Source organism: Pecten maximus, chromosome 11 (genome assembly GCF_902652985.1).
Source record: "Pecten maximus chromosome 11, xPecMax1.1, whole genome shotgun sequence".
Taxonomy (NCBI): domain Eukaryota; kingdom Metazoa; phylum Mollusca; class Bivalvia; order Pectinida; family Pectinidae; genus Pecten; species Pecten maximus.
Window position 1 is genome coordinate 31,588,457 of NC_047025.1, and position 24,227 is coordinate 31,612,683.

The 24,227-nt window shown below is 37.4% G+C and overlaps 1 protein-coding gene across 3 annotated transcripts in view; it reads left to right on the forward strand.

Moving 5' to 3' along the window:
- Nucleotides 1-24,227, forward strand: part of LOC117338082 (putative ATP-dependent RNA helicase TDRD12) — a 113,838-nt gene that overhangs the window by 57,240 nt on the left and 32,371 nt on the right. For all 3 annotated transcript variants that reach the window (XR_004534959.1, XM_033899272.1, XM_033899274.1), the window contains 17 exons: nucleotides 1,248-1,309; nucleotides 1,689-1,779; nucleotides 5,082-5,241; nucleotides 10,396-10,453; nucleotides 11,352-11,409; nucleotides 11,836-11,925; nucleotides 12,328-12,390; nucleotides 12,831-12,892; nucleotides 13,156-13,285; nucleotides 13,951-14,021; nucleotides 14,876-14,995; nucleotides 15,296-15,415; nucleotides 16,110-16,285; nucleotides 16,569-16,654; nucleotides 17,881-18,027; nucleotides 20,249-20,338; nucleotides 24,125-24,189. Coding sequence is in view for 2 of the 3 variants with exons in the window: in XM_033899272.1 (XP_033755163.1) it covers nucleotides 1,248-1,309; nucleotides 1,689-1,779; nucleotides 5,082-5,241; nucleotides 10,396-10,453; nucleotides 11,352-11,409; nucleotides 11,836-11,925; nucleotides 12,328-12,390; nucleotides 12,831-12,892; nucleotides 13,156-13,285; nucleotides 13,951-14,021; nucleotides 14,876-14,995; nucleotides 15,296-15,415; nucleotides 16,110-16,285; nucleotides 16,569-16,654; nucleotides 17,881-18,027; nucleotides 20,249-20,338; nucleotides 24,125-24,189 (1,649 nt within the window). In the remaining variant the exon portion in view is untranslated. The remainder of the gene's footprint in view (nucleotides 1-1,247; nucleotides 1,310-1,688; nucleotides 1,780-5,081; nucleotides 5,242-10,395; nucleotides 10,454-11,351; nucleotides 11,410-11,835; nucleotides 11,926-12,327; nucleotides 12,391-12,830; nucleotides 12,893-13,155; nucleotides 13,286-13,950; nucleotides 14,022-14,875; nucleotides 14,996-15,295; nucleotides 15,416-16,109; nucleotides 16,286-16,568; nucleotides 16,655-17,880; nucleotides 18,028-20,248; nucleotides 20,339-24,124; nucleotides 24,190-24,227) is intronic.

The window sequence follows — 24,227 nt, forward strand, 5'->3', positions numbered from 1 at the left end:
CGGGTAAATGTCTGTAGGTGTGGTAACGGGTAAATGTCTAGGTGTGGAAACGGGTAAATGTCTGTAGGTATGGGTAACAGGTAAATGTCTGTAGGTATGGGTAACGGGTAAATGTCTGTAGGTGTGGTAACGGGTAAATGTCTAGGTGTGGTAACGGGTAAATGTCTGTAGGTATGTGTAGCAGGTAAATGTCTGTAGGTATGGGTAACAGGTAAATGTCTGTAGGTGTGGTAACGGGTAAATGTCTGTAGGTGTGGTAACGGGTAAATGTCTGTAGGTGTGGTAACGGGTAAATGTCTGTAGGTATGGGTAACAGGTAAATGTCTGTAGGTGTGGTAACAGGTAAATGTCTGTAGGTATGGGTAACAGGTAAATGTCTGTAGGTGTGGTAACGGGTAAATGTCTGTTGGTGTTGTAACGGGTAAATGTCTGTAGGTATGGGTAACAGGTAAATGTCTGTAGGTGTGGTAACGGGTAAATGTCTGTAGGTATGGGTAACAGGTAAATGTCTGTAGGTATGGTAACGGGTAAATGTCTGTAGGTGTGGTAACGGGTTAAATTTCTGTAGGTGTGGGTAACAGGTAAATGTCTGTAGGTATGAGTAACAGGTAAATGTCTGTAGGTATTGGTAACGGGTAAATGTCTGTAGGTATGGGTAACAGGTAAATGTCTGTAGGTATTGGTAACAGGTAAATGTTTGTAGGTATGGGTAACAGGTAAATGTCTAAGTATGGGTGATGGGTAAATGTCTAAGTATGGGTGACGGGTAAATGTTTGTAGGTATGGGTAACAGGTAAATGTCTTAGTATGGGTGACGGGTAAATGTCTGTAGGTATGGGTAACAGGTAAATGTCTAGGTTTGGGTAACAGTTAAATGTTTGTAGGTTTGGGTAACGGGTAAATGTTTGTAGGTATAGGTTACAGGTAAAATACTGATACTGAATAAGACACATGCAAATTAGCATGTATGGAGTTGGCTGTTGTATCTATCCCAGGAATGCTGTTGGAGTAACACATCTGAAGGGTGGATGAAAGGGAATGCTTGCTGTCCATACCTTTAGTCAGGCAGTAGTATAATGATCCCTGATAGCTCCCCATTCCTACTAACTACTAGGAGGATATAGACACAAATGATACATCTGTTTTCAAATGCTCTTTGTGTTGATTTTTTTTTTTTTTTTTTTGCAATGATTTTATCAGCCTATACTTTCGTAAGATTTATTGTTATTAACTTTTCTTTTTTGCAGCAAAAAAACTGTGATGGGGAAAAGGAGTTGTGTGTGGCCTTAAAAGCCTATGGTTCATGCAGGTATGAACACTGCCATGTGTGTGGAGTTATGGCTAGTAAATCCTCCATACATAACTAATTCAGCAAAAATTAGGATAATTTCTTAAATTTCAATTTTGTTTGAATTTAATAATTATGTACGTATAATTTCATGAGTAAAGTAAAAAACCTTAACATATTAATAATGCCCCTCATTCATTTGTCAAATGATGCTGATGTCCTTTCACCTTTCCACCTTTACCCCACCAACCCTTCGATGTGTTACCATCATAGATAATGCAAAATGGTGACAGTTTATCGGATTAAGAAAAGAAAGAGTTTTTGGGTAACAATTAAAAGGAAAAATGTAGTCTTTTGCATACTTGTTGCTGATTTATTTAATTTTTTTTTATTTGTCCAGGTACCAGAACAAGTGTACAGCTCGACATGCCCTAGTACCAGACGTGGATTGTAAAGCTTCTCAACAAGCATTCAATAGTGGAGAGGTGAAGGTAAGGTCACAGATTACTAGTTCTCCTGGTGTTAAGGACTGATGAAAGTATGATATGGTCATTTATGTCTGCTTTTTTAGGTCTCAATTGACCTATTGCGATCGCCTTTTGTCCCGCATCATGCATCATAAACAATTTACATTTTCATTTTCAACTTCTTCTCAGTTACTAACAGGCCCAGAGACCTGATACTGGGTCTGTAGCATGCTGGGATGAAGGGCTACCAAGTTTGTTCAAATGGATGACCTTGACCTTCATTCAAGGTCACAGGGGTCAAATAATATGCTTAAATCTTTAAATGACTTATTGATAACCAAAAGGCCCAGAGACTCGATATTAGGTTTGTAGCATGCTGGGATGAAGGGCTACCAAGTTTATTCAAATTGATGACCTTGACCTTCATTCAAGGTCACAGGGGTCAAATATACTAAAATATATCAAAACTCAGGTGACCTTTAAGGCCCATGGGCCTCTTGACTTAAGTCACTACTAATGTAGAACATTTGAATCATTCTATCAAATTTGCTCTGGGATATTATTAGGTGAGATGGGAACTCAATGTTTTGTAAACAAGGGATTGGTTCCAGAGGGTAAATGGTGTGGGGCCCAGCAGGGTAAACAGAGGTATAGTTAGGTCTCTAAATCCATCTGCTGTGTAAATAAAGGTGTTTTGATCATATTTGATCTGGAGCATTATTTGATGAAGCGACCAAAGAATCAGATGTAATAAATATATTTTTCTGAAGGAATAGCACTGAAAAGTTATTTATTATAAATACAGTGGAACTTCGTTAACTCGAAGTCGACGGGACCACGACAAAACTTCGAGTTATCCGAGTGTTCGAATTAAGCGAGTTATCATTTTTTGTGAAAAGTTTGGTCAATATTTGTCAACATTATATAATCATTATAACTTCGCTCTGTCGCTCATCAGTTTAGTGTGAAGACTGGTCAATACATGTAAATATATATGTAATGTTTCCTTATGTTACTTGTAATTTGGTTTAGTTTTGCCGATATACAGTCACGATAAAGTTTCTTTCACTTAGTCACTTCAAGAACGATCTGATGTCCAAGTCATGTTTGCAAAAGGTAAACGATAAAACGGAATTCGACAAAATAACAAGTTATTCATGTCAAATCAGATACCCGGTAACCGTTTGTGTTTTACACAGATTGCATGGATAACGTAACAGAACCATTACCTTTTATTGAACATATAAAATACTGTTTGATCGGCCTACTTACTTTTTATTGATAACCACGCCATTTCCATGTGTATTAGCACCGGAAGTTAGGTTGCGCATGTGCGTATAAAATGTTACTGTAACTGAGCTGGCGTTTTATCCGATTTAATAGACAGCACTGAGCGTTACAGTTGTATTCTGAACACCTTGGCAGTAATTACGCTATAGTTTCAGCAGTTTAAAGATTTAATAGGCGCCGGTGACTGTTTCATTTCTACACCTGTAAAAACATCAGCAGGGTAGATCTACCGGTGTGTCAGAGATTAGTTCCACTTGAGCAAGCGGGTAGATGAGTTGTTGACTATCGTGTGTACTAATATCGGCGACCGCCTTAGGAAATTACTTGATGTAAGTAAAGCAGTACTTTTTATCACCAAGACATGTTGTTATAAGATTCAACCGACAATTTCTTTTATGAATTTATGAAACACTTATAATAGCATGTCTAGTGCCGATATGTTCAGTATTACAAACGGAATTTAGCTCTTTAAAAATGTCGGCGTTTACCACCGATCGACGAAAATTATATTTCGAGTTATTCGATCATTTCAAATAGGATTTTTATTGTTGGGACCAAATTTTCACTTCGTATTATCCGAGTTCTTCGAGTTTTCCGAGTTCGAGTTTTCCGAGTTTTCTTTACTAAGATAAAGAGAGAATTCGGCCGGGACCAACGAGGTACTTCGAGTTAAGCGGGGTATTCGAGTTATCCGAGTTCGAGTTAACGAAGTTCCACTGTATACTGATTTTGCCACACTCAATTTTTACTGCATAACCAAACTAAAACAGTTAAATGCAAAGATGAACTACCTCATCACAAAAGTACTTGTAGAAATAATGTAAAGAAAATGTATTTACCTCAATCATAAATTAGCAAAATGCTTTCAGCATGACAGGTGTTAGAGTAAGATTACTGTTAAATGTGTGTTTACATGGATGAAAGTGTTCATTATTAATACTGAATTCAGTATTTTGGAAATATCTTCCCCCATATATGCCTATGTTAAATTTTGGCAAATCCAGCTATTTCAGTATTTCAGAAACTGGGACACTTTCACCTATGTTTTTATAGTAAAACTGGAGACGTACTTTGTAACACTACAGAACACTACTACTTTACTCACAGGTGCTGGTAACCCATGTGTTTATAGTAAAACTGGAGACTACTATGTAACAATACAGAACACTGTTACTTTACTGACAGGTGCTGGTAACCCATGTGTTTATAGTAAAACTGGAGACGTACTATGTAACAATACAGAACACAGTTACTTTAAAGGTACTGGTAACCCATGTGTTTATAGTAAAACTGGAGACTACTGTGTAACAATACAGAACACTGTTACTTTACTGACAGGTACTGGTAACCCATGTGTTTATAGTAAAACTGGAGACTACTATGTAACAATACAGAACACTGTTACTTTACTGACAGGTACTGGTAACCCATGTGTTTATAGTAAAACTGGAGACTACTATGTAACAATACAGAACACTGTTACTTTACTGACAGGTACTGGTAACCCATGTGTTTATAGTAAAACTGGAGACGTACTATGTAACAATACAGAACACTGTTACTTTACTGACAGGTGCTGGTAACCCATGTGTTTATAGTAAAACTGGAGACTACTGTGTAACAATACAGAACACTGTTACTTTACTGACAGGTACTGGTAACCCATGTGTTTATAGTAAAACTGGAGACTACTATGTAACAATACAGAACACAGTTACTTTAAAGGTACTGGTAACCCATGTGTTTATAGTAAAACTGGAGACGTACTATGTAACAATACAGAACACAGTTACTTTAAAGGTACTGGTAACCCATGTGTTTATAGTAAAACTGGAGACTACTGTGTAACAATACAGAACACTGTTACTTTACTGACAGGTGCTGGTAACCCATGTGTTTATAGTAAAACTGGAGACGTACTATGTAACAATACAGAACACAGTTACTTTACTGACAGGTACTGGTAACCCATGTGTTTATAGTAAAACTGGAGATGTTCTATGTAACAATACAGAACACTGTTACTTTACTGACAGGTACTGGTAACCCATGTGGTAGATGCTAGTCACTATTTTGTGAGAGTGTTAGAACACAAACCACCGACAGGAGACAAAGTGGATATGTCAACAACTATGTTGGAGCTCACGTTAAAAATGGCTGAGTGGTTTGGGGACCTCCACAACAGATCCAAATACAGTAAGTGAAATTTTTAGGTGTTCAACTAAAATACAGTATCATACAGACATATTCCTTAAAGTATTAATTGAACACATCATGAATGATTTCTTATTGATCCTCAAATAAAACTCTCCCCTAGTGTGAAATTTGTCTATGAATTTTGGAGAGGACTTGTTTGTGAACAACTTTAAGCTTACTCTTCTAAAATTGATGATTATGCAAAAATGAAGAAGGGACTGACTTAATTGTGAGCAGGGGCTTATTTGCATATATATACAGTGTTTAATACAGAACACATTTTTGCTTTTTTACAAAGATCAAATTCGGTCAGGACTGACGAAGTACTTCGAATTAAGCGGGGTATTTGAGTTTTCCGAGTTTAAGTTTACAAAGTTCCACTGTATATAAAACCCCTGATAGATACAGAATGAAATGAAAGATTTTTGCAGATATATAGAATTTATTTTATGAGGATTTGTAGATGTATTTAAAATATAACACAAATCTGAATTGCGCAATAAGTACAGATTCAGTATCAATGATTTTTCTTGTAAGAATGTTTCCACATTGAATTGGTGTATAAGGCTGACATGACACTAGAACTAGATGATTATAATTAGTTATGTTTTAATTGTAGGTAACTTGTGTTTGGGGGAGATGTGTGCTAAGTTATGTTTTAATTGTAGGTAACTTGTGTTAGGGGAGATGTGTGCTAAGCTATGTTTTAATTGTAGGTAACTTGTGTTTGGGGGAGATGTGTGCTAAGCTATGTTTTAATTGTAGGTAACTTGTGTTTGGGGGGAGATGTGTGCTAAGTTATGTTTTAATTGTAGGTAACTTGTGTTTGGGGGAGATGTGTGTGCTAAGTTATGTTTTAACTGTAGGTAACTTGTGTTAGGGGAGATGTGTGCTAAGCTATGTTTTAATTGTAGGTAACTTGTGTTAGGGGAGATGTGTGCTAAGTTATGTTTTAATTGTAGGTAACTTGTGTTAGGGGAGATGTGTGCTAAGTTATGTTTTAATTGTAGGTAACTTGTGTTTGGGGGAGATGTGTGCTAAGTTATGTTTTAATTGTAGGTAACTTGTGTTTGGGGGAGATGTGTGCTAAGCTATGTTTTAATTGTAGGTAACTTGTGTTAGGGGAGATGTGTGCTAAGTTATGTTTTAATTGTAGGTAACTTGTGTTAGGGGAGATGTGTGCTAAGTTATGTTTTAATTGTAGGTAACTTGTGTTTGGGGGAGATGTGTGTGCTAAGTTATGTTTTAATTGTAGGTAACTTGTGTTAGGGGAGATGTGTGCTAAGTTATGTTTTAATTGTAGGTAACTTGTGTTAGGGGAGACGTGTGCTAAGTTATGTTTTAATTGTAGGTAACTTGTGTTTGGGGGAGATGTGTGCTAAGCTATGTTTTAATTGTAGGTAACTTGTGTTTGGGGGAGATGTGTGTGCTAAGTTATGTTTTAATTGTAGGTAACTTGTGTTTGGGGGAGATGTGTGTGCTAAGTTATGTTTTAATTGTAGGTAACTTGTGTTAGGGGAGATGTGTGCTAAGTTATGTTTTAATTGTAGGTAACTTGTGTTTGGGGGGAGATGTGTGTGCTTAGTTATGTTTTAATTGTAGGTAACTTGTGTTTGGGGGAGATGTGTGCTAAGCTGTTTTAATTGTAGGTAACTTGTGTTTGGGGGAGATGTGTGCTAAGTTATGTTTTAATTGTAGGTAACTTGTGTTTGGGGGGAGATGTGTGTGCTTAGTTATGTTTTAATTGTAGGTAACTTGTGTTTGGGGGAGATGTGTGCTAAGCTGTTTTAATTGTAGGTAACTTGTGTTTGGGGGAGATGTGTGCTAAGTTATGTTTTAATTGTAGGTAACTTGTGTTTGGGGGAGATGTGTGCTAAGTTATGTTTTAATTGTAGGTAACTTGTGTTAGGGGAGATGTGTGCTAAGTTATGTTTTAATTGTAGGTAACTTGTGTTAGGGGAGATGTGTGCTAAGTTATGTTTGAATTGTAGGTAACTTGTGTTTGGGGGAGATGTGTGCTAAGCTATGTTTTAATTGTAGGTAACTTGTGTTTGGGGGAGATGTGTGTGCTAAGTTATGTTTTAATTGTAGGTAACTTGTGTTTGGGGGAGATGTGTGTGCTAAGTTATGTTTTAATTGTAGGTAACTTGTGTTTGGGGGGAGATGTGTGTGCTTAGTTATGTTTTAATTGTAGGTAACTTGTGTTTGGGGGAGATGTGTGCTAAGCTGTTTTAATTGTAGGTAACTTGTGTTTGGGGGAGATGTGTGCTAAGTTATGTTTTAATTGTAGGTAACTTGTGTTTGGGGGAGATGTGTGTGCTAAGTTATGTTTGAATTGTAGGTAACTTGTGTTTGGGGGAGATGTGTGCTAAGTTATGTTTTAATTGTAGGTAACTTGTGTTTGGGGGAGATGTGTGTGCTAAGTTATGTTTGAATTGTAGGTAACTTGTGTTTGGGGGAGATGTGTGCGCTAAGTTATGTTTGAATTGTAGGTAACTTGTGTTTGGGGGAGATGTGTGTGCTAAGTTATGTTTTAATTGTAGGTAACTTGTGTTTGGGTGAGATGTGTGCTAAGTTATGTTTTAATTGTAGGTAACTTGTGTTAGGGGAGATGTGTGCTAAGTTATGTTTTAATTGTAGGTAACTTGTGTTTGGGGGAGATGTGTGTGCTAAGTTATGTTTTAATTGTAGGTAACTTGTGTTAGGGGAGATGTGTGCTAAGTTATGTTTTAATTGTAGGTAACTTGTGTTAGGGGAGATGTGTGCTAAGTTATGTTTTAATTGTAGGTAACTTGTGTTTGGGGGAGATGTGTGCTAAGCTATGTTTTAATTGTAGGTAACTTGTGTTTGGGGGAGATGTGTGCTAAGCTATGTTTTAATTGTAGGTAACTTGTGTTAGGGGAGATGTGTGCTAAGTTATGTTTTAATTGTAGGTAACTTGTGTTAGGGGAGATGTGTGCTAAGTTATGTTTTAATTGTAGGTAACTTGTGTTTGGGGGAGATGTGTGTGCTAAGTTATGTTTTAATTGTAGGTAACTTGTGTTTGGGGGAGATGTGTGTGCTAAGTTATGTTTTAATTGTAGGTAACTTGTGTTAGGGGAGATGTGTGCTAAGTTATGTTTTAATTGTAGGTAACTTGTGTTTGGGGGGAGATGTGTGTGCTTAGTTATGTTTTAATTGTAGGTAACTTGTGTTTGGGGGAGATGTGTGCTAAGCTGTTTTAATTGTAGGTAACTTGTGTTTGGGGGAGATGTGTGCTAAGTTATGTTTTAATTGTAGGTAACTTGTGTTTGGGGGAGATGTGTGCTAAGTTATGTTTTAATTGTAGGTAACTTGTGTTTGGGGGAGATGTGTGCTAAGTTATGTTTGAATTGTAGGTAACTTGTGTTTGGGGGAGATGTGTGTGCTAAGTTATGTTTGAATTGTAGGTAACTTGTGTTTGGGGGAGATGTGTGTGCTAAGTTATGTTTGAATTGTAGGTAACTTGTGTTTGGGGGAGATGTGTGTGCTAAGTTATGTTTTAATTGTAGGTAACTTGTGTTTGGGGGAGATGTGTGCTAAGTTATGTTTTAATTGTAGGTAACTTGTGTTAGGGGAGATGTGTGCTAAGTTATGGTTTAATTGTAGGTAACTTGTGTTTGGGGGAGATGTGTGTGCTAAGTTATGTTTGAATTGTAGGTAACTTGTGTTAGGGGAGATGTGTGCTAAGTTATGTTTGAATTGTAGGTAACTTGTGTTTGGGGGAGATGTGTGCTAAGTTATGTTTGAATTGTAGGTAACTTGTGTTTGGGGGAGATGTGTGCTAAGTTATGTTTGAATTGTAGGTAACTTGTGTTAGGGGAGATGTGTGCTAAGCTGTTTTAATTGTAGGTAACTTGTGTTTGGGGGAGATGTGTGTGCTAAGTTATGTTTGAATTGTAGGTAACTTGTGTTTGGGGGAGATGTGTGCTAAGTTATGTTTGAATTGTAGGTAACTTGTGTTAGGGGAGATGTGTGCTAAGTTATGTTTTAATTGTAGGTAACTTGTGTTAGGGGAGATGTGTGCTAAGTTATGTTTTAATTGTAGGTAACTTGTGTTTGGGGGAGATGTGTGTGCTAAGTTATGTTTTAATTGTAGGTAACTTGTGTTTGGGGGAGATGTGTGCTAAGTTATGTTTTAATTGTAGGTAACTTGTGTTTGGGGGAGATGTGTACTAAGCTATGTTTTAATTGTAGGTAACTTGTGTTTAGGGGAGATGTGTGTGCTAAGTTATGTTTTAATTGTAGGTAACTTGTGTTTGGGGGAGATGTGTGCTAAGTTATGTTTTAATTGTAGGTAACTTGTGTTAGGGGAGATGTGTGCTAAGTTATGTTTTAATTGTAGGTAACTTGTGTTTGGGGGAGATGTGTGTGCTAAGTTATGTTTTAATTGTAGGTAACTTGTGTTTGGGGGAGATGTGTGCTAAGTTATGTTTTAATTGTAGGTAACTTGTGTTTGGGGGAGATGTGTACTAAGCTATGTTTTAATTGTAGGTAACTTGTGTTTAGGGGAGATGTGTGTGCTAAGTTATGTTTTAATTGTAGGTAACTTGTGTTTGGGGGAGATGTGTGCTAAGTTATGTTTTAATTGTAGGTAACTTGTGTTAGGGGAGATGTGTGCTAAGCTATGTTTTAATTGTAGGTAACTTGTGTTTGGGGGAGATGTGTGTGCTAAGTTATGTTTTAATTGTAGGTAACTTGTGTTTGGGGGAGATGTGTGCTAAGTTATGTTTTAATTGTAGGTAACTTGTGTTAGGGGGAGATGTGTGCTAAGTTATGTTTTAATTGTAGGTAACTTGTGTTTGGGGGAGATGTGTGTGCTAAGTTATGTTTGAATTGTAGGTAACTTGTGTTTGGGGGAGATGTGTGTGCTAAGTTATGTTTGAATTGTAGGTAACTTGTGTTTGGGGGAGATGTGTGCTAAGTTATGTTTTAATTGTTGGTAACTTGTGTTAGGGGGAGATGTGTGCTAGTTATGTTTTAATTGTAGGTAACTTGTGTTTGGGGGAGATGTGTGCTAAGCTATGTTTTAATTGTAGGTAACTTGTGTTAGGGGAGATGTGTGCTAAGTTATGTTTGAATTGTAGGTAACTTGTGTTTGGGGGAGATGTGTGCTAAGTTATGTTTTAATTGTAGGTAACTTGTGTTTGGGGGAGATGTGTGCTGTTTCGGAGGATGAGGAAACCTATCACAGGTCTGTATTCCACTTAACCTGTTATAACAATCTTGTTTTTGTTTAATGGATAATCGACAATGTAATTTATTTTTGACTAATTATGTTATTGCTTCAAAAAACAACAAATTTAAGAACAGTGAAGAATACATGGGGCCTATTTTTATGCAGATAAACATTGTCATCAATTTTTTATTGTAACATTTCAGGCATTGATTTGAACAGACCTGTAGATATTAATTCTGGCCTTGGAAGTCTTTGTCAAGGCTTGTCCCAAAGCAACAAAAAATCACTAGGTCATTATTTAATTAACAAACAACTCATACAGTTTGTACAGTGATAAACAAATACAATGATAGGTTCCCAAAGCTATAGTAGAATTAAGAAAATCTTTGACTTAATTGTCATGTTATTTGATATTTACATAGACAGTGAATGACATATATATATAATATGTAACATCTCTGGAATCAAAACTCCAAAAATATACCTTAAGTACGTTTACCGTATTGTCTACGCCTCCTTGCAAATGAAGAGAAAGTAGTGTATTGAGAGACATTTAAAGTTCCCACTGAATATAGTCATCTCTAGATCACTCTGTGTCTCTCTTTATGTGTCACTTTACCTGGAGGGTTAGAATATCTTACTGGAAAAAGCCCTGTAAGTGAAATGTTATAATATATGGCCCACATATTCAAGTCAGCTTACCAGTATGTAATTAATCAATCTATGGTGCAGTGTCTTACCATCTGTTTGTTACCTATCATCTGGTATCTACCTTGAAATCCTTCTAATATTGGTGTAGACTGACTTAAGGAATTGGACTACATGTACCACATTTGTTTTCATGGTAGGAGACCTAATTATTTACCCATAATCACTTTCTGCCCAAAGTCAATCATATTTAATTATTTTTTAGGGTGAAGGTTTGTGATATCACAGGTATAAACTCACCAGGTGATCGCATCAAGGCAGAGGTGAGGTTTTAATTTAAAAAGAATTTGATAACCCAGTAAATTCAAAATAATGATACATTTTGATATTAGCATTATTCTGATAAATTGGTGTAAGCATTGTTCTCATTTGCTGATATGCATCAACTTTTTTTTTTAAATGTATCTTCATCACAAAAAACAGAATGCTGTCTTTGTCACTTAAACACTTGATAGGATGATTCAGGACGGAAATGTTCTATCTGAATATTCTTAAGAAACTTGTGAAATATGTATAATGAATGTCAACTTTCAATTAATAAATAATGCACTTCCAAGAATTTGTGCATAGGTCATGCGTATGATTCAGAATTATTAGTTAAAACTACTATTATGTCTTCTGAAAGGTATTAGTTACTCAAAATTAAGTTAAATTCTTAAGATTAGAAACACTTTTATTTCTTCCTTCAGGTGAAGTTTGTTGATGATGGCAGAAAGAGTTTTGTGTCGCTCAATAAAATGTACAATCTACCTCCACACCTCAGGGATGCCCCATACCAGGTCAGTAATGTAAAATAGGAATTACTTTATCCAGCATAAGCCGATGTCTGGTAATAATAATAAGTTTTGTGTCGCTCAATAAACAGTACAATCTACCTCCATGCCTCAGGGATGTCCCATACGAGGTCGGTAATGTAAAATAAGTATTACTTTATCCAGCAATAAGCTGATGTTAATAAGTCACCAGTATCTATTACAGTTAAATGAACATTCTAAAAATGCTATTTTATTGTCCTGTATTAAGCTTGGTCCCTAATTTGAGTCCTGTTACTGAATAGACACGGTAAACATTCTCAGAATTTAATTTTCACAAGGAAGTTAATTTCTCCAGTTAGGCCAACGTTTCATTTTAATAAATGAACTAATGAAAAGAAGAACACTTATTCATAGATTTGATTTCAGGCTTTGGAAGTTTTTATCTGCCGAGTACAGCCAGTTGATCTGGATGAAAACTGGACGAGCAAGGTCAGATGATTGCATAAAAATGTAAAATTACCATTGTAAGACATTTCTAGATTAGTTGATGATTGAAATGTCAGTATGAAAACTGAACTTTACTATCATGGTACATTGTATGATTTTTCCTTGTTGAGTCGAGCTCTTGTTTATCAGTTGTTTCGTTGGATATAATTTATGACTGTTTGCGTATGTTATAAAGTAGGTCTTCCATGTTGAGTTGTATTGTTTATCTGTAACATGTCTTATGGTAATGATTTCTTGTACCGATAAGTGGTGTCATTGTTAGGAAATGTGAGGTACACACGTATATCTGTTGATCTGTAAGTTGTGTCATTGATAAGAAATGTGAAAGAGTTCTGCAATACCTTCACTGATGTTGAATATGTTGTAAAATAAATGTTTTGATATGAGCATGTGTTACTTGTGTATTTTGTTATTTGATACAGGCGAGTATGTTTGTTTATGATCTTCTGGAACAGAAGACTATGGATGGAAGGATTGTACTCAGGTAAGGTTTGTTATATATAACTGTATGATGGAGGTCACACTGTTTCTTCATTTATAGATACAATGTAGCTATTATGTGGCAATATATACTCAGGCCTGGTACAATGTAATAGGTCCACCCATGTGTATTACAGTTAATTAAAATATGCTAGAAATGTCCTACAATAAGCCCATCTAGTTTGATTCAAGACAATTTTTGTGTTTGGGGGTTACTACAGAATAATGACACTGGTATAATGTGTAAATTTTGTTTTATTTACCAAGAATTGGCAATACTCTGTGGCTGGACCCCCTGGTGGAAAGGATCTACCTCAATGATCTCCATGCTTACTGTACCAACCTGTATGTACGTTCAGAACTCTTGAAAAATGGATTTGCTGTAGACAATCCCAACGTAAGTCATACAAGTAATCAAAAATGTTCAAAGCATAACTATACAAGGAAAATGAAGTATAAAAAGAACTGTTGAATTCAGTAAATAAACTTGGAAATATCCCTATCATTTTAATGTTTCTTTCGAATTATATTATTGAATGTTATAATTCACTATTTTGTATATATCTTATTATTATCAGTATGTCAAAATTAAATATTTACGATTAGTATTACCCTAAATATATAATTTTGACATAATGATAATACTGTAAACCTCTGGTCAGTTTGAACCAATTTAAATAGATATTAATGAACCCGTTCAAATAACGTGTATATGAAATCATGCTTAAAAAATATAAAGCATGGGTTAGAACTATCCGAGTCGATATCGGCAAAAATCTTAACAAAGTGTAAATCAAGGCATAAACATGTATTCGAACTATGTATACGCCAATTTGCTCTGACCGGAGGTTTACTGTATAGAGTAAAACTGTTACATAACTTTACCAACACTATGGGTCTGAGTCAATGTGTAGAATATGAAATGTTGGTAAAGTTGGTGTTAGCAACGACCATAGACCATATGGCCATTCTGTTGGTTATAGGTAGATGTTCCAGGAAGTCAGTTTCATTGTCACTGTTGGTTTAACTGTATGATTAGACTGTCTATATTTAATTTTCCAGCATTTACAGCTATTGTACGACCTCTGTAAGGGACAGATAGAGGTCCCAAAACTCAACCAACATTCTGACAGGTAATTATAAGTATTTCCTTTGGAATGATAGAGACTCCCAAACTTTATCAGACATATTTTCTTCTGATTTTATTAGCTCACCGGTTACGAGTAACCGAGAGCTAATGCTGTCACCCCGGCGTCGGCGTCCCACCCCAAAACTTTAAAGTTTTTGGAAAGCTTGTAAGTCCAAAAGTATACACCTCATGCCCTTCTAAGTTGGTTTATACATTCATTAGAGGTCTAGGAGTGATGTTATGGCAAAATTATGCAGAAAAAAATGTGATTTTTTCGCATTTTACCATTTTGTGGACTTAACTTTTTTGGCACCAAAACTCACTTTAAAGTTTTGGGGGAAGTCCAAAAGTATACACCGATCACCCTTCTAATTTGGTTTATACATTCATTAGAAATCCAGGAGTGATGCTGTGGCAAATCATGCAGAAAAAAATTGGCATTTTGGCATTTTACTATTTAGTGGACATACTTTTTTTGACACAAAAACTCACTTTAAAGATTTTGGGGGTTAGTTTTGAAAAGCTTGTAAGTACATCCATTAGAGGTCTAGGAGCGATATTATGTGACATACAATTTCAAAATGACATGCTTATACATACATAAAAAATGAATGCAAAGTGTGATTGCTGCCGCCGGTGAGCTTTCGCAATCATTGATTGCACTTGTATTAAATTCATCCTTTCTGTAAGTGACATGCAAGATTGTCTCTCTTTTTCATAAAATACTTCATGCATTTGCCCAGTATCCTGGTACAGATAGAAAAATCAGGATAAAGACATTGACACTGAACAATAATGAGATAGTTATGTTAAGTTAAACACAGGCTGTTGTATAAAATGTATAATATATATCCTCAGGTCTGAGAAGAAGACAGAAGTGGACATTTTACCCGAGTCTAAGGAATTCCATGATGTCCACCTATCTGCTATCATGTCTCCAACATTGATGTATCTCCAGAGGAGCGAAAGCAGCAAACTGTAAGTGACTTTGGGAAGTGGACGGTTGTGAAAGTGTCATTCTTTTATTGTGGTCGGGAACATTGGGACATAAATTTCAACTGAGTGAACATTTTTAATTTGCATTGTATTTCTAATAACAGCTTGCGTCAGCTAGATAAAGAAAGTTTCTGTAGTATATATAGCAAAGTGAATAGATTTACATTGTAGTTACATATTTAAGCTTATTTTTTTTAAATTCTTAAGAGTTATATTTCTATACCTTCTTGCAACATATTTTTGTAGCCTAAATTCATTATGAAAGTTTACTTTTTGATGTAGATTGGAGAAGATGAATGATGAAATAAACGAAAGAATGAAGAATGTTGAACCTACAGTAATGAAGTTGACCAGTTTGAAGACAGGGTCTGTGTGTCTGGCTAAGTTTGGGGAGGACAATATGTAAGTATCCGTGAATGAGCGTCAAGGTAATATCGAATTTATTGAACAAGTTCAATAACTTGATATGTCACAAATATTTAGGCGAGTGGTATATTCAATTATGATTCCACGTTGTGTTTACACAAGTGTAAGATTTTATTCATCACATTACAAGTGTAGGACTATTCATCACATAACTCATATTTGTGAAAAAATAATCAAAAACTCTCTAGTTTATTTTCCTATAAGAGAGGCTAGCTTTGATTTGAGCCTTAAATTTCTACCGCCAAAACAATTAAATGAATTTGTCATGATATCATTTCACACAATTGTGTTGTGATATTAATGATATGGCCTTATCAAAAGATAGAACATGTCAGTTGCGTGATAAATATACATGTCCAAAATGTTTATAATTATATCATAGGGACATATATAACTGCACTACATATGGAAATATCCACAAGACAGCTTGCATGTATTCCGAATTTGTGAACTGAGTAAAATACATAAAAATGTCTCTGTTGACAAATCAATACCTTACATATTTCAAAAAGACATTTGAAACTATGAAGTTTTACCGCCACTAATATCTCCATTCCAAAGTCAGGAAGGATAACTTGTATAGGGATATAGGACCTGTTAACCTAACCATTAGACTCATCACTGAAGGTCATAGACCTTTATAATATGTATATTTGTTTACTATGTTAAGGTGGTACAGAGTGCGTATATTGAAGGAATTAGATGACAACATGGTTAAAGTGCTTCATGTAGACTTTGGGGATCAGGAAGAAGTATCCAGGGACAACCTGCAGAAAATCCCTCAGGAGTTCCTTGAGCTTCCCTTCCAGGCCATTGAGGCTGGACTGTCCCATATTGTACCACGTGGTATGTACTGGGGTTTCCTGTGGGCTATTGGCAATTATCTTTTATTTTCATTTAAATCCATGATTTAATAGGGATTATGTATGAAGGAAAATTTCGGACATGTAAAATATAGTGAAACTATTTTACTTGTATATGCTAAAAATGTTAGATGATTATAGGTATACGGTCAAACCTGTCTATAAAGACCGCCCAAGGGGGTGCAGAAAGACAGGTTGCCTTTATAGACAGGTCCTAGTATATAGACTGAACACTTTGACACCATGTTGTTACTGTTGACATTTAGAGGAGAGGTGGGAAAAGTCAGCTGAAGACCTGATCTGGGACCTAGCTCACTACGTCACCAGTGAGATGAAAGTTCTTACTGCTAAGGTAAGGCTCACTCAGGAATGGCCTTGTTTTTGTGGTAAGTGAAGAGTAAAGTTTACTTCAGAGGATTTTAGTATTATCATTACCAAAGATTAAAGCTGAAAGAGCAATCAAAAGGCTTAAAAACAATAAGTTTTCTGAATACATTTTAGGTCTTATTCTGTGAAGATTAATAGAATCTTATATGGGTCTGTTCCATGGACTAATAGAATCTTTCACTCTCTTGGGGGTGAGACGGGAATCTAAACCCAAGGGGAAGATTCTTAAGTTACCAAACAGGAGGCTTGCCTTGCCAAGACACCTTAATTATCCCACCTCATGGGTTGAGATTCCCCTGTCTCACTTCCATGGGGGTAATGATTATTTTTCTCTTACCCTGTTTACCCTCTTATGTATCTAATATTGACGTTACATCAATGCATGGAAATAGTGACTTGATGTGATTGAATTGTCGACGTGACGTCATTGTACTTTTGCCGTGACATCATGGTATTGTTGCCGTGACGAAATGCAATTGTTGAAATGTGAAAAGAGCATGTGTAGCTTGTCTTTTCCCGAGGTGAGATTAATAGAATCTTTCACCCCTCATCCCAAAAAGGGGTGAATGATTATTTTTCTCTTACCCTGTTTTCCAAACGTAGTGTGAACCAAATCCAAACGTATGTAAACAACAACACGTGGACGGCGGATGACTGTTGTGATAAGGCTGCAGACGCTTTACACCCTACGATGTTGATGTCATACAAAATACAGTTCCGATTACCTTACCAAATAGAACACCAAGCACTCCGTTAACTCTGGTAATTAATACTTATTTTAATTTCTTTTGTGAATAATATTGATATTTAGCATTCAAACGTTCCAGGTCAGGTCATAGTGACGTCACCCTATCGAGAACAAGAGCACGTTCAAAGAGCATGTGTAGCTTGTCTTTTCCCTAGGGTGAGATAAGAAAATCTCACCCCGGTAAATCTGCAGATATCCCTGTCCAGGGTAAGAGAAAAGAAAATCTCACCCTGGTAAATCTGCAGATATCCCTGTCCAGGGTAAGAGAACATCTGATCGGGGTTGAATCCTAGTAATTTCTTACATTATTTAATGATCTGTTCGATAAAGTTCCTGGTGTAGAAAGGAATTTTGCTGGGTGCTGTCAGTTGATACACTCCTACCATTGTGTAAGAATTGATATCTGTGGCAATGTAACATTCCGTGCCATGTGTGTTTTTCAGGTGGTCACCAAACAGCAAGCAATGTATTCTGGTATCCACAAGTACTTTGTGGAGTTGTATGATACTTCTACATATTTTGATGTCAACCTGGCTCTGGAGTTAGTGTGGTCTGGGTATGCCACTCCTACAGAGGACTCCACCTACCATGTAAGGTCCACATATTGTTGATCTTTTTTCCACTATTCATCAGATGTAATTAATATGTTCATCCCTGGTAAATACTAGCGGCAATATGCTGTTCGGTTAGAGAGAACTCCTCTTTAGCTCTTTAGCTTTAAACTTAATTAATGATGCACTCTATTACATATATCTACTAGAAATCCAAACAACAAATTTGAAGACTATGTGTTTGTCAGATGAAAGATTCACAAAATCTATGTTTGGGTGATTCACATCTTTTATTTTCAAAATGTTGCTCAGAAAGCCCTTCCTCTGAGCATAAGAAAAAAGAAAGATGCCTTTTAAATTCTATAGAAAATTAAGGAAATATTTTTGTTGTACATTGCACCACTGCAGAGTATTTCGTGGAATTTGTATTTAGATTCTTCCTCTGCAGTAGTCTTAAATAGGTTATGACCAATGTAATTCAAAGACTGCTACGTATTTTGTTTTGAATATGATGAAAATTCTTTGACCTCTTTTGTTTATCCAGTTGAAACAGTCCATGCAATGAAGAAATATTTTGTGACAAAAGATGTACTTGTACAAGAAGTGTTTGACCAAACAGCACAAAAAGCAAAGCTTACTTTCATATAACAAAAAATAATCAGTCTTTAAGTTTCTGTCTGGTACAAAAGAACCCAACAATCTACACATGCCAATTTTTAACATCAGGATGCCTTTGGCACCTGCCGTTATAGTCGTGGTGGGTAAATTTTGTTAGTCACACTTTTGTTTCCGGCTAACTATTCCTCTTTTCTGTAATACACAAATGATATACATCCACAGCCTAATATAGTTCCTATTTTAACAGCAATTATTGACACGATTTAACTGATGGTTTCCGTGTTTAATGCAATTATTAAAAATGAAATATGAATGTTTGGTGTTCTACACTCTTAAAGATTTTAAATATAAACATTTCCTCAGTAGTGTATGCAATTTTGTTGGCGTAGGATTATGTAGTTCTGTCTCAATCTTGCCTTGAATACGAAAGTAAAAAAATTCAGTTTGATTGTCGTTGAAATTTACATGAATCTACAGAGAAACTATCCACGTGTCTTAGACTCGTATGTTCATCCTGAGTTCATATGCAAGAACATTTCATATAAGCCTAAAACCAACCATGTTCACGTAGTCAAATGTTTACAATTCTATAAATAGCTTTGCAGCCAAACATTCCATGGGATAACTTCAGCTGTCATGTGACTAATCACGTGATCATCACTTATCAACCAAAATGGCGGTTATGTCTAATGTAACTAAACAGCAACCGTTCGCAGTTTCATATTTATTTGTATGTCGCTAGAATATGCAAGAAATATAAACACAAATTGAAGGCAAGTTGTAACAAACTACAATGCTGTTTTTCATGAGGATTTTATTAAATAAGATACATGTAATTATTTGTTAATTTGAAAAGAATCTAACGATTATGATCCGTGACTGATGTACTGGGGTCTTGCTTGTCAAAACTGTAGGCCTATATATGTCTCGTCGGACAGCGTGACCGACAGCGCGACCGCAGTTTTCTATCGGAGGTAAAATATTTGCATTTTCGATGTTACTAGGGGTCATAAAATAGATGTTTGCTAGGCCTAATTAACATCTTATAATATAAAAAAAAAAAAAAACCTAGGCTGTGTACACCTTGGATTTTACCTCTGCATATTGTTAATAGACCGATTTGTCCTTCAGTTGATTTTTTTTCAAAGTTTACAAGCAGCTTTACTGATTCAGAAGTATACCAATAATCTTCCACAAACATCAAAGAAAAAGGTCAGGAAAAGAACTATACTCAGCTATTGGAAAGTTTTCAGCAGATAAAAATGTTATACATGTTTTCTTGAATATATATAGAATAGGAATAACCAGATTCAGACATTTCATCTGATACAAATGTAGCTGTCTGACTATAAAATCCAATTTTAAATCTATTATTATATGACCTCAGACCCTGACGTTTCTCAGGGCCTTTAGCCCTTTGATTAGGGGTTACCCATTTTATCTGGGCAAAGGGAATTGTCAGAACAAGAATGTTGCTATTGAATTATCACCCGGCATACACCCGGTATTCATTCAAGGGATAATGGAACCTCAATAGCCGTAATGTTATTTTACGGCTTTACTCCTGGATTGGTCAAATGTACTACATATGTATTGGTTATTATACATGTACTGAGTATATAATGAACTCTTGTAATTACAGGATCTGTTTTCACCACCCCAAGACAAGCAATTCTTCACAATTCCAATCCTGAAGCTGCTGGACCTGTGTAGCCAGATCTATTGGGGCAAGGTAACAATGTGTAGCCAGTTCTACTGGGGCAAGGTAACAATGTGTAGCCAGATCTACTGGGGCAAGGTAACAATGTGTAGCCAGATCTACTGGGGCAAGGTAACAATGTGTAGCCAGATCTACTGGGGCAAGGTAACAATGTGTAGCCAGATCTACTGGGGCAAGGTAACAATGTGTAGCCAGATCTACTGGGGCAAGGTAACAATGTGTAGCCAGATCTATTGGGGCAAGGTAACAATGTGTAGCCAGATCTATTGGGGCAAGGTAACAATGTGTAGTCAGATCTATTGGGGCAAGGTAACAATGTGAAGCAAGATATATTGGGACAAGGTAACAATGTGTAGCCAGATCTACTGGGGCACGGTAACAATGTGTAGCCAGATCTATTGGGGCAAGGTAACAATGTGTAGCCAGATCTACTGGGGAAAAGTAACAATGTGTAGCCAGATCTATTGGGGCAAGGTAACAATGTGTAGCCAGATCTATTGGAGCAAGGTAGCAATGTGTAGCCAGATCTATTGGGGCAAGGTAACAATGTGTAGCCAGATCTACTGGGGCAAGGTAACAATGTGTAGCCAGATCTATTGGGGCAAGGTAACAATGTGTAGCCAGATCTATTGGGGCAAGGTAACAATGTGTAGCCAGATCTATTGGGGCAAGGTAACAATGTGTAGCCATATCTATTGGGGCAAGGTAACAATGTGTAGCCTGATATATTGGGGCAAGGTAAAAATGTGTAGCCAGATCTATTGGGGCAAGGTAACAATGTGTAGCCAGATCTACTGGGACAAGGTAACAATGTGTAGCCAGATCTACTGGGGCAAGGTAACAATGTGTAGTCAGATCTATTGGGGCAAGGTAACAATGTGTAGCCAGATCTATTGGGGCAAGGTAACAATGTGTAGCCAGATCTACTGGGGCAAGGTAACAATGTGTAGCCAGATCTACTGGGGCAAGGTAACAATGTGTAGCCAGATCTATTGGGGCAAGGTAACAATGTGTAGCCAGATGTACTGGGGCAAGGTAACAATGTGTAGCCAGATCTATTAGGGCAAGGTAACAATGTGTAGCCAGATCTATTGGGGCAAGGTAACAATGTGTAGCCAGATCTACTAGGGCAAGGTAACAATGTGTAGCCAGATCTACTGGGGCAAGGTAACAATGTGTAGCCAGATCTATTGGGGCAAGGTAACAATGTGTAGCCATATCTATTGGGGCAAGGTAACAATGTGTAGCCAGATCTATTGGGGCAAGGTAACAATGTGTAGCCAGATCTATTGGGGCAAGGTAACAATGTGTAGCCAGATCTACTGGGGCAAGGTAACAATGTGTAGCCAGATCTATTGGGGCAAGGTAACAATGTGTAGCCAGATCTATTGGGGCAAGGTAACAATGTGTAGCCAGTTCTATTGGGGCAAGGTAACAATGTGTAGCCAGATCTACTGGGGCAAGGTAACAATGTGTAGCCAGATCTACTGGGGCAAGGTAAAAATGTGTAGCCAGATCTATTAGGGCAAGGTAACAATGTGTAGTCAGATCTACTGGGGCAAGGTAACAATGTGTAGTCAGATCTACTGGGGCAAGGTAACAATGTGTAGTCAGATCTATTGGGGCAAGGTAACAATGTGTAGCCAGATATATTAGGGCAAGGTAACAATGTGTAGCCAGATCTATTGGGGCAAGGTAACAATGTGTAGCCAGATCTACTGGGGCACAGTAACAATGTGTAGCCAGATCTACTGGGGCAAGGTTTCAATGTGTAGCCAGATCTATTGGGGCAAGGTAACAATGTGTAGCCAGATCTATTGGGGCACGGTAACAATGTGTAGTCAGATCTATTGGGGCAAGGTAACAATGTGTAGCCAGATCTACTGGGGCACAGTAACAATGTGTAGCCAGATCTATTAGGGACAAGGTAACAATGTGTAGCCAGATCTATTGGGGCAAGGTAACAATGTGTAGCCAGATCTACTGGGGCAAGGTAACAATGTGTAGTCAGATCTATTGGGGCAAGGTAACAATGTGTAGCCAGATCTACTGGGACAAGGTAACAATGTGTAGCCAGATCTATTGGGGCAAGGTAACAATGTGTAGTCAGATCTATTGGGGCAAGGTAACAATGTGTAGCCAGATCTATTGGGGCAAGGTAACAATGTGTAGCCATATGTACTGGGGCAAGGTAACAATGTGTAGCCAGATCTACTGGGGCAAGGTAACAATGTGTAGTCAGATCTACTGGGGCAAGGTAACAATGTGTAGCCAGATCTACTGGGGCAAGGTAACAATGTGTAGCCAGATCTATTGGGGCAAGGTAACAATGTGTAGCCAGATCTATTGGGGCAAGGTAACAATGTGTAGTCAGATCTACTGGGGCAAGGTAACAATGTGTAGCCAGATCTATTGGGGCAAGGTAACAATGTGTAGCCAGATCTATTGGGGCAAGGTAACAATGTGTAGCCAGATCTACTGGGGCAAGGTAACAATGTGTAGCCAGATCTACCGGGCCAAGGTAACAATGTGTAGCCAGATCTATTGGGGCAAGGTAACAATGTGAAGCCAGATCTACTGGGGCAAGGTAACAATGTGTAGCCAGATCTACTGGGACAAGGTAACAATGTGTAGCCAGATCTACTGGGGCAAGGTAACAATGTGTAGTCAGATCTACTGGGGCAAGGTAACAATGTGTAGCCATATCTATTGGGGCAAGGTAACAATGTGTAGCCAGATCTATTGGGGCAAGGTAACAATGTGTAGCCAGATCTACTGGGGCAAGGTAACAATGTGTAGCCAGATCTACTGGGGCAAGGTAACAATGTGTAGCCAGATATATTGGGGCAAGGTAACAATGTGTAGCCATATCTACTGGGACAAGGTAACAATGTGTAGCCAGATCTACTGGGGCAAGGTAACAATGTGTAGCCAGATCTATTGGGGCACAGTAACAATGTGTAGCCAGATCTACTGGGGCAAGGTAACAATGTGTAGCCAGATCTATTGGGGCAAGGTAACAATGTGTAGCCAGATCTATTGGGGCACGGTAACAATGTGTAGCCAGATCTACTGGGGCACGGTAACAATGTGTAGCCAGATCTATTGGGGCAAGGTAACAATGTGTAGCCAGATCTACTGGGGCACGGTAACAATGTGTAGCCAGATGTACTGGGGCAAGGTAACAATGTGTAGCCAGATCTATTGGGGCAAGGTAACAATGTGTAGCCAGATCTATTGGGGCAAGGTAACAATGTGTAGCCAGATCTATTGGGGCAAGGTAACAATGTGTAGCCAGATCTATTGGGGCAAGGTAACAATGTGTAGCCAGATCTATTGGGGCACGGTAACAATGTGTAGCCAGATCTACTGGGGCACGGTAACAATGTGTAGCCATATCTACTGGGACAAGGTAACAATGTGTAGTCAGATCTACTGGGGCAAGGTAACAATGTGTAGCCAGATCTATTGGGGCACGGTAACAATGTGTAGCCAGATCTATTGGGGCAAGGTAACAATGTGTAGCCAGATCTACTGGGGCAAGGTAACAATGTGTAGCCAGATCTATTGGGACAAGGTAACAATGTGTAGCCAGATCTACTGGGGCAAGGTAACAATGTGTAGCCAGATATATTGGGACAAGTTTAACAATGTGTGGACTTTTTCATCATTTCAATCCTTTGAAGAGTTCAGTTCTTTTTGTCATGTCTCAGCAAAGTTTAGGGCACATTACAGTAGTGCACATCATTATGCTTGTCCTTTGGATAAAGTTTTGTAATGAAGCATCACATTTTACAGGGAGATTGCAAAGCTGTAACAGCAAGCAAAGAGATCCTGAAAATGGTCACATCGTGTGCTAAAAGGTAAAGTTAACATGGCTATACCATGTATAATTCTGTTG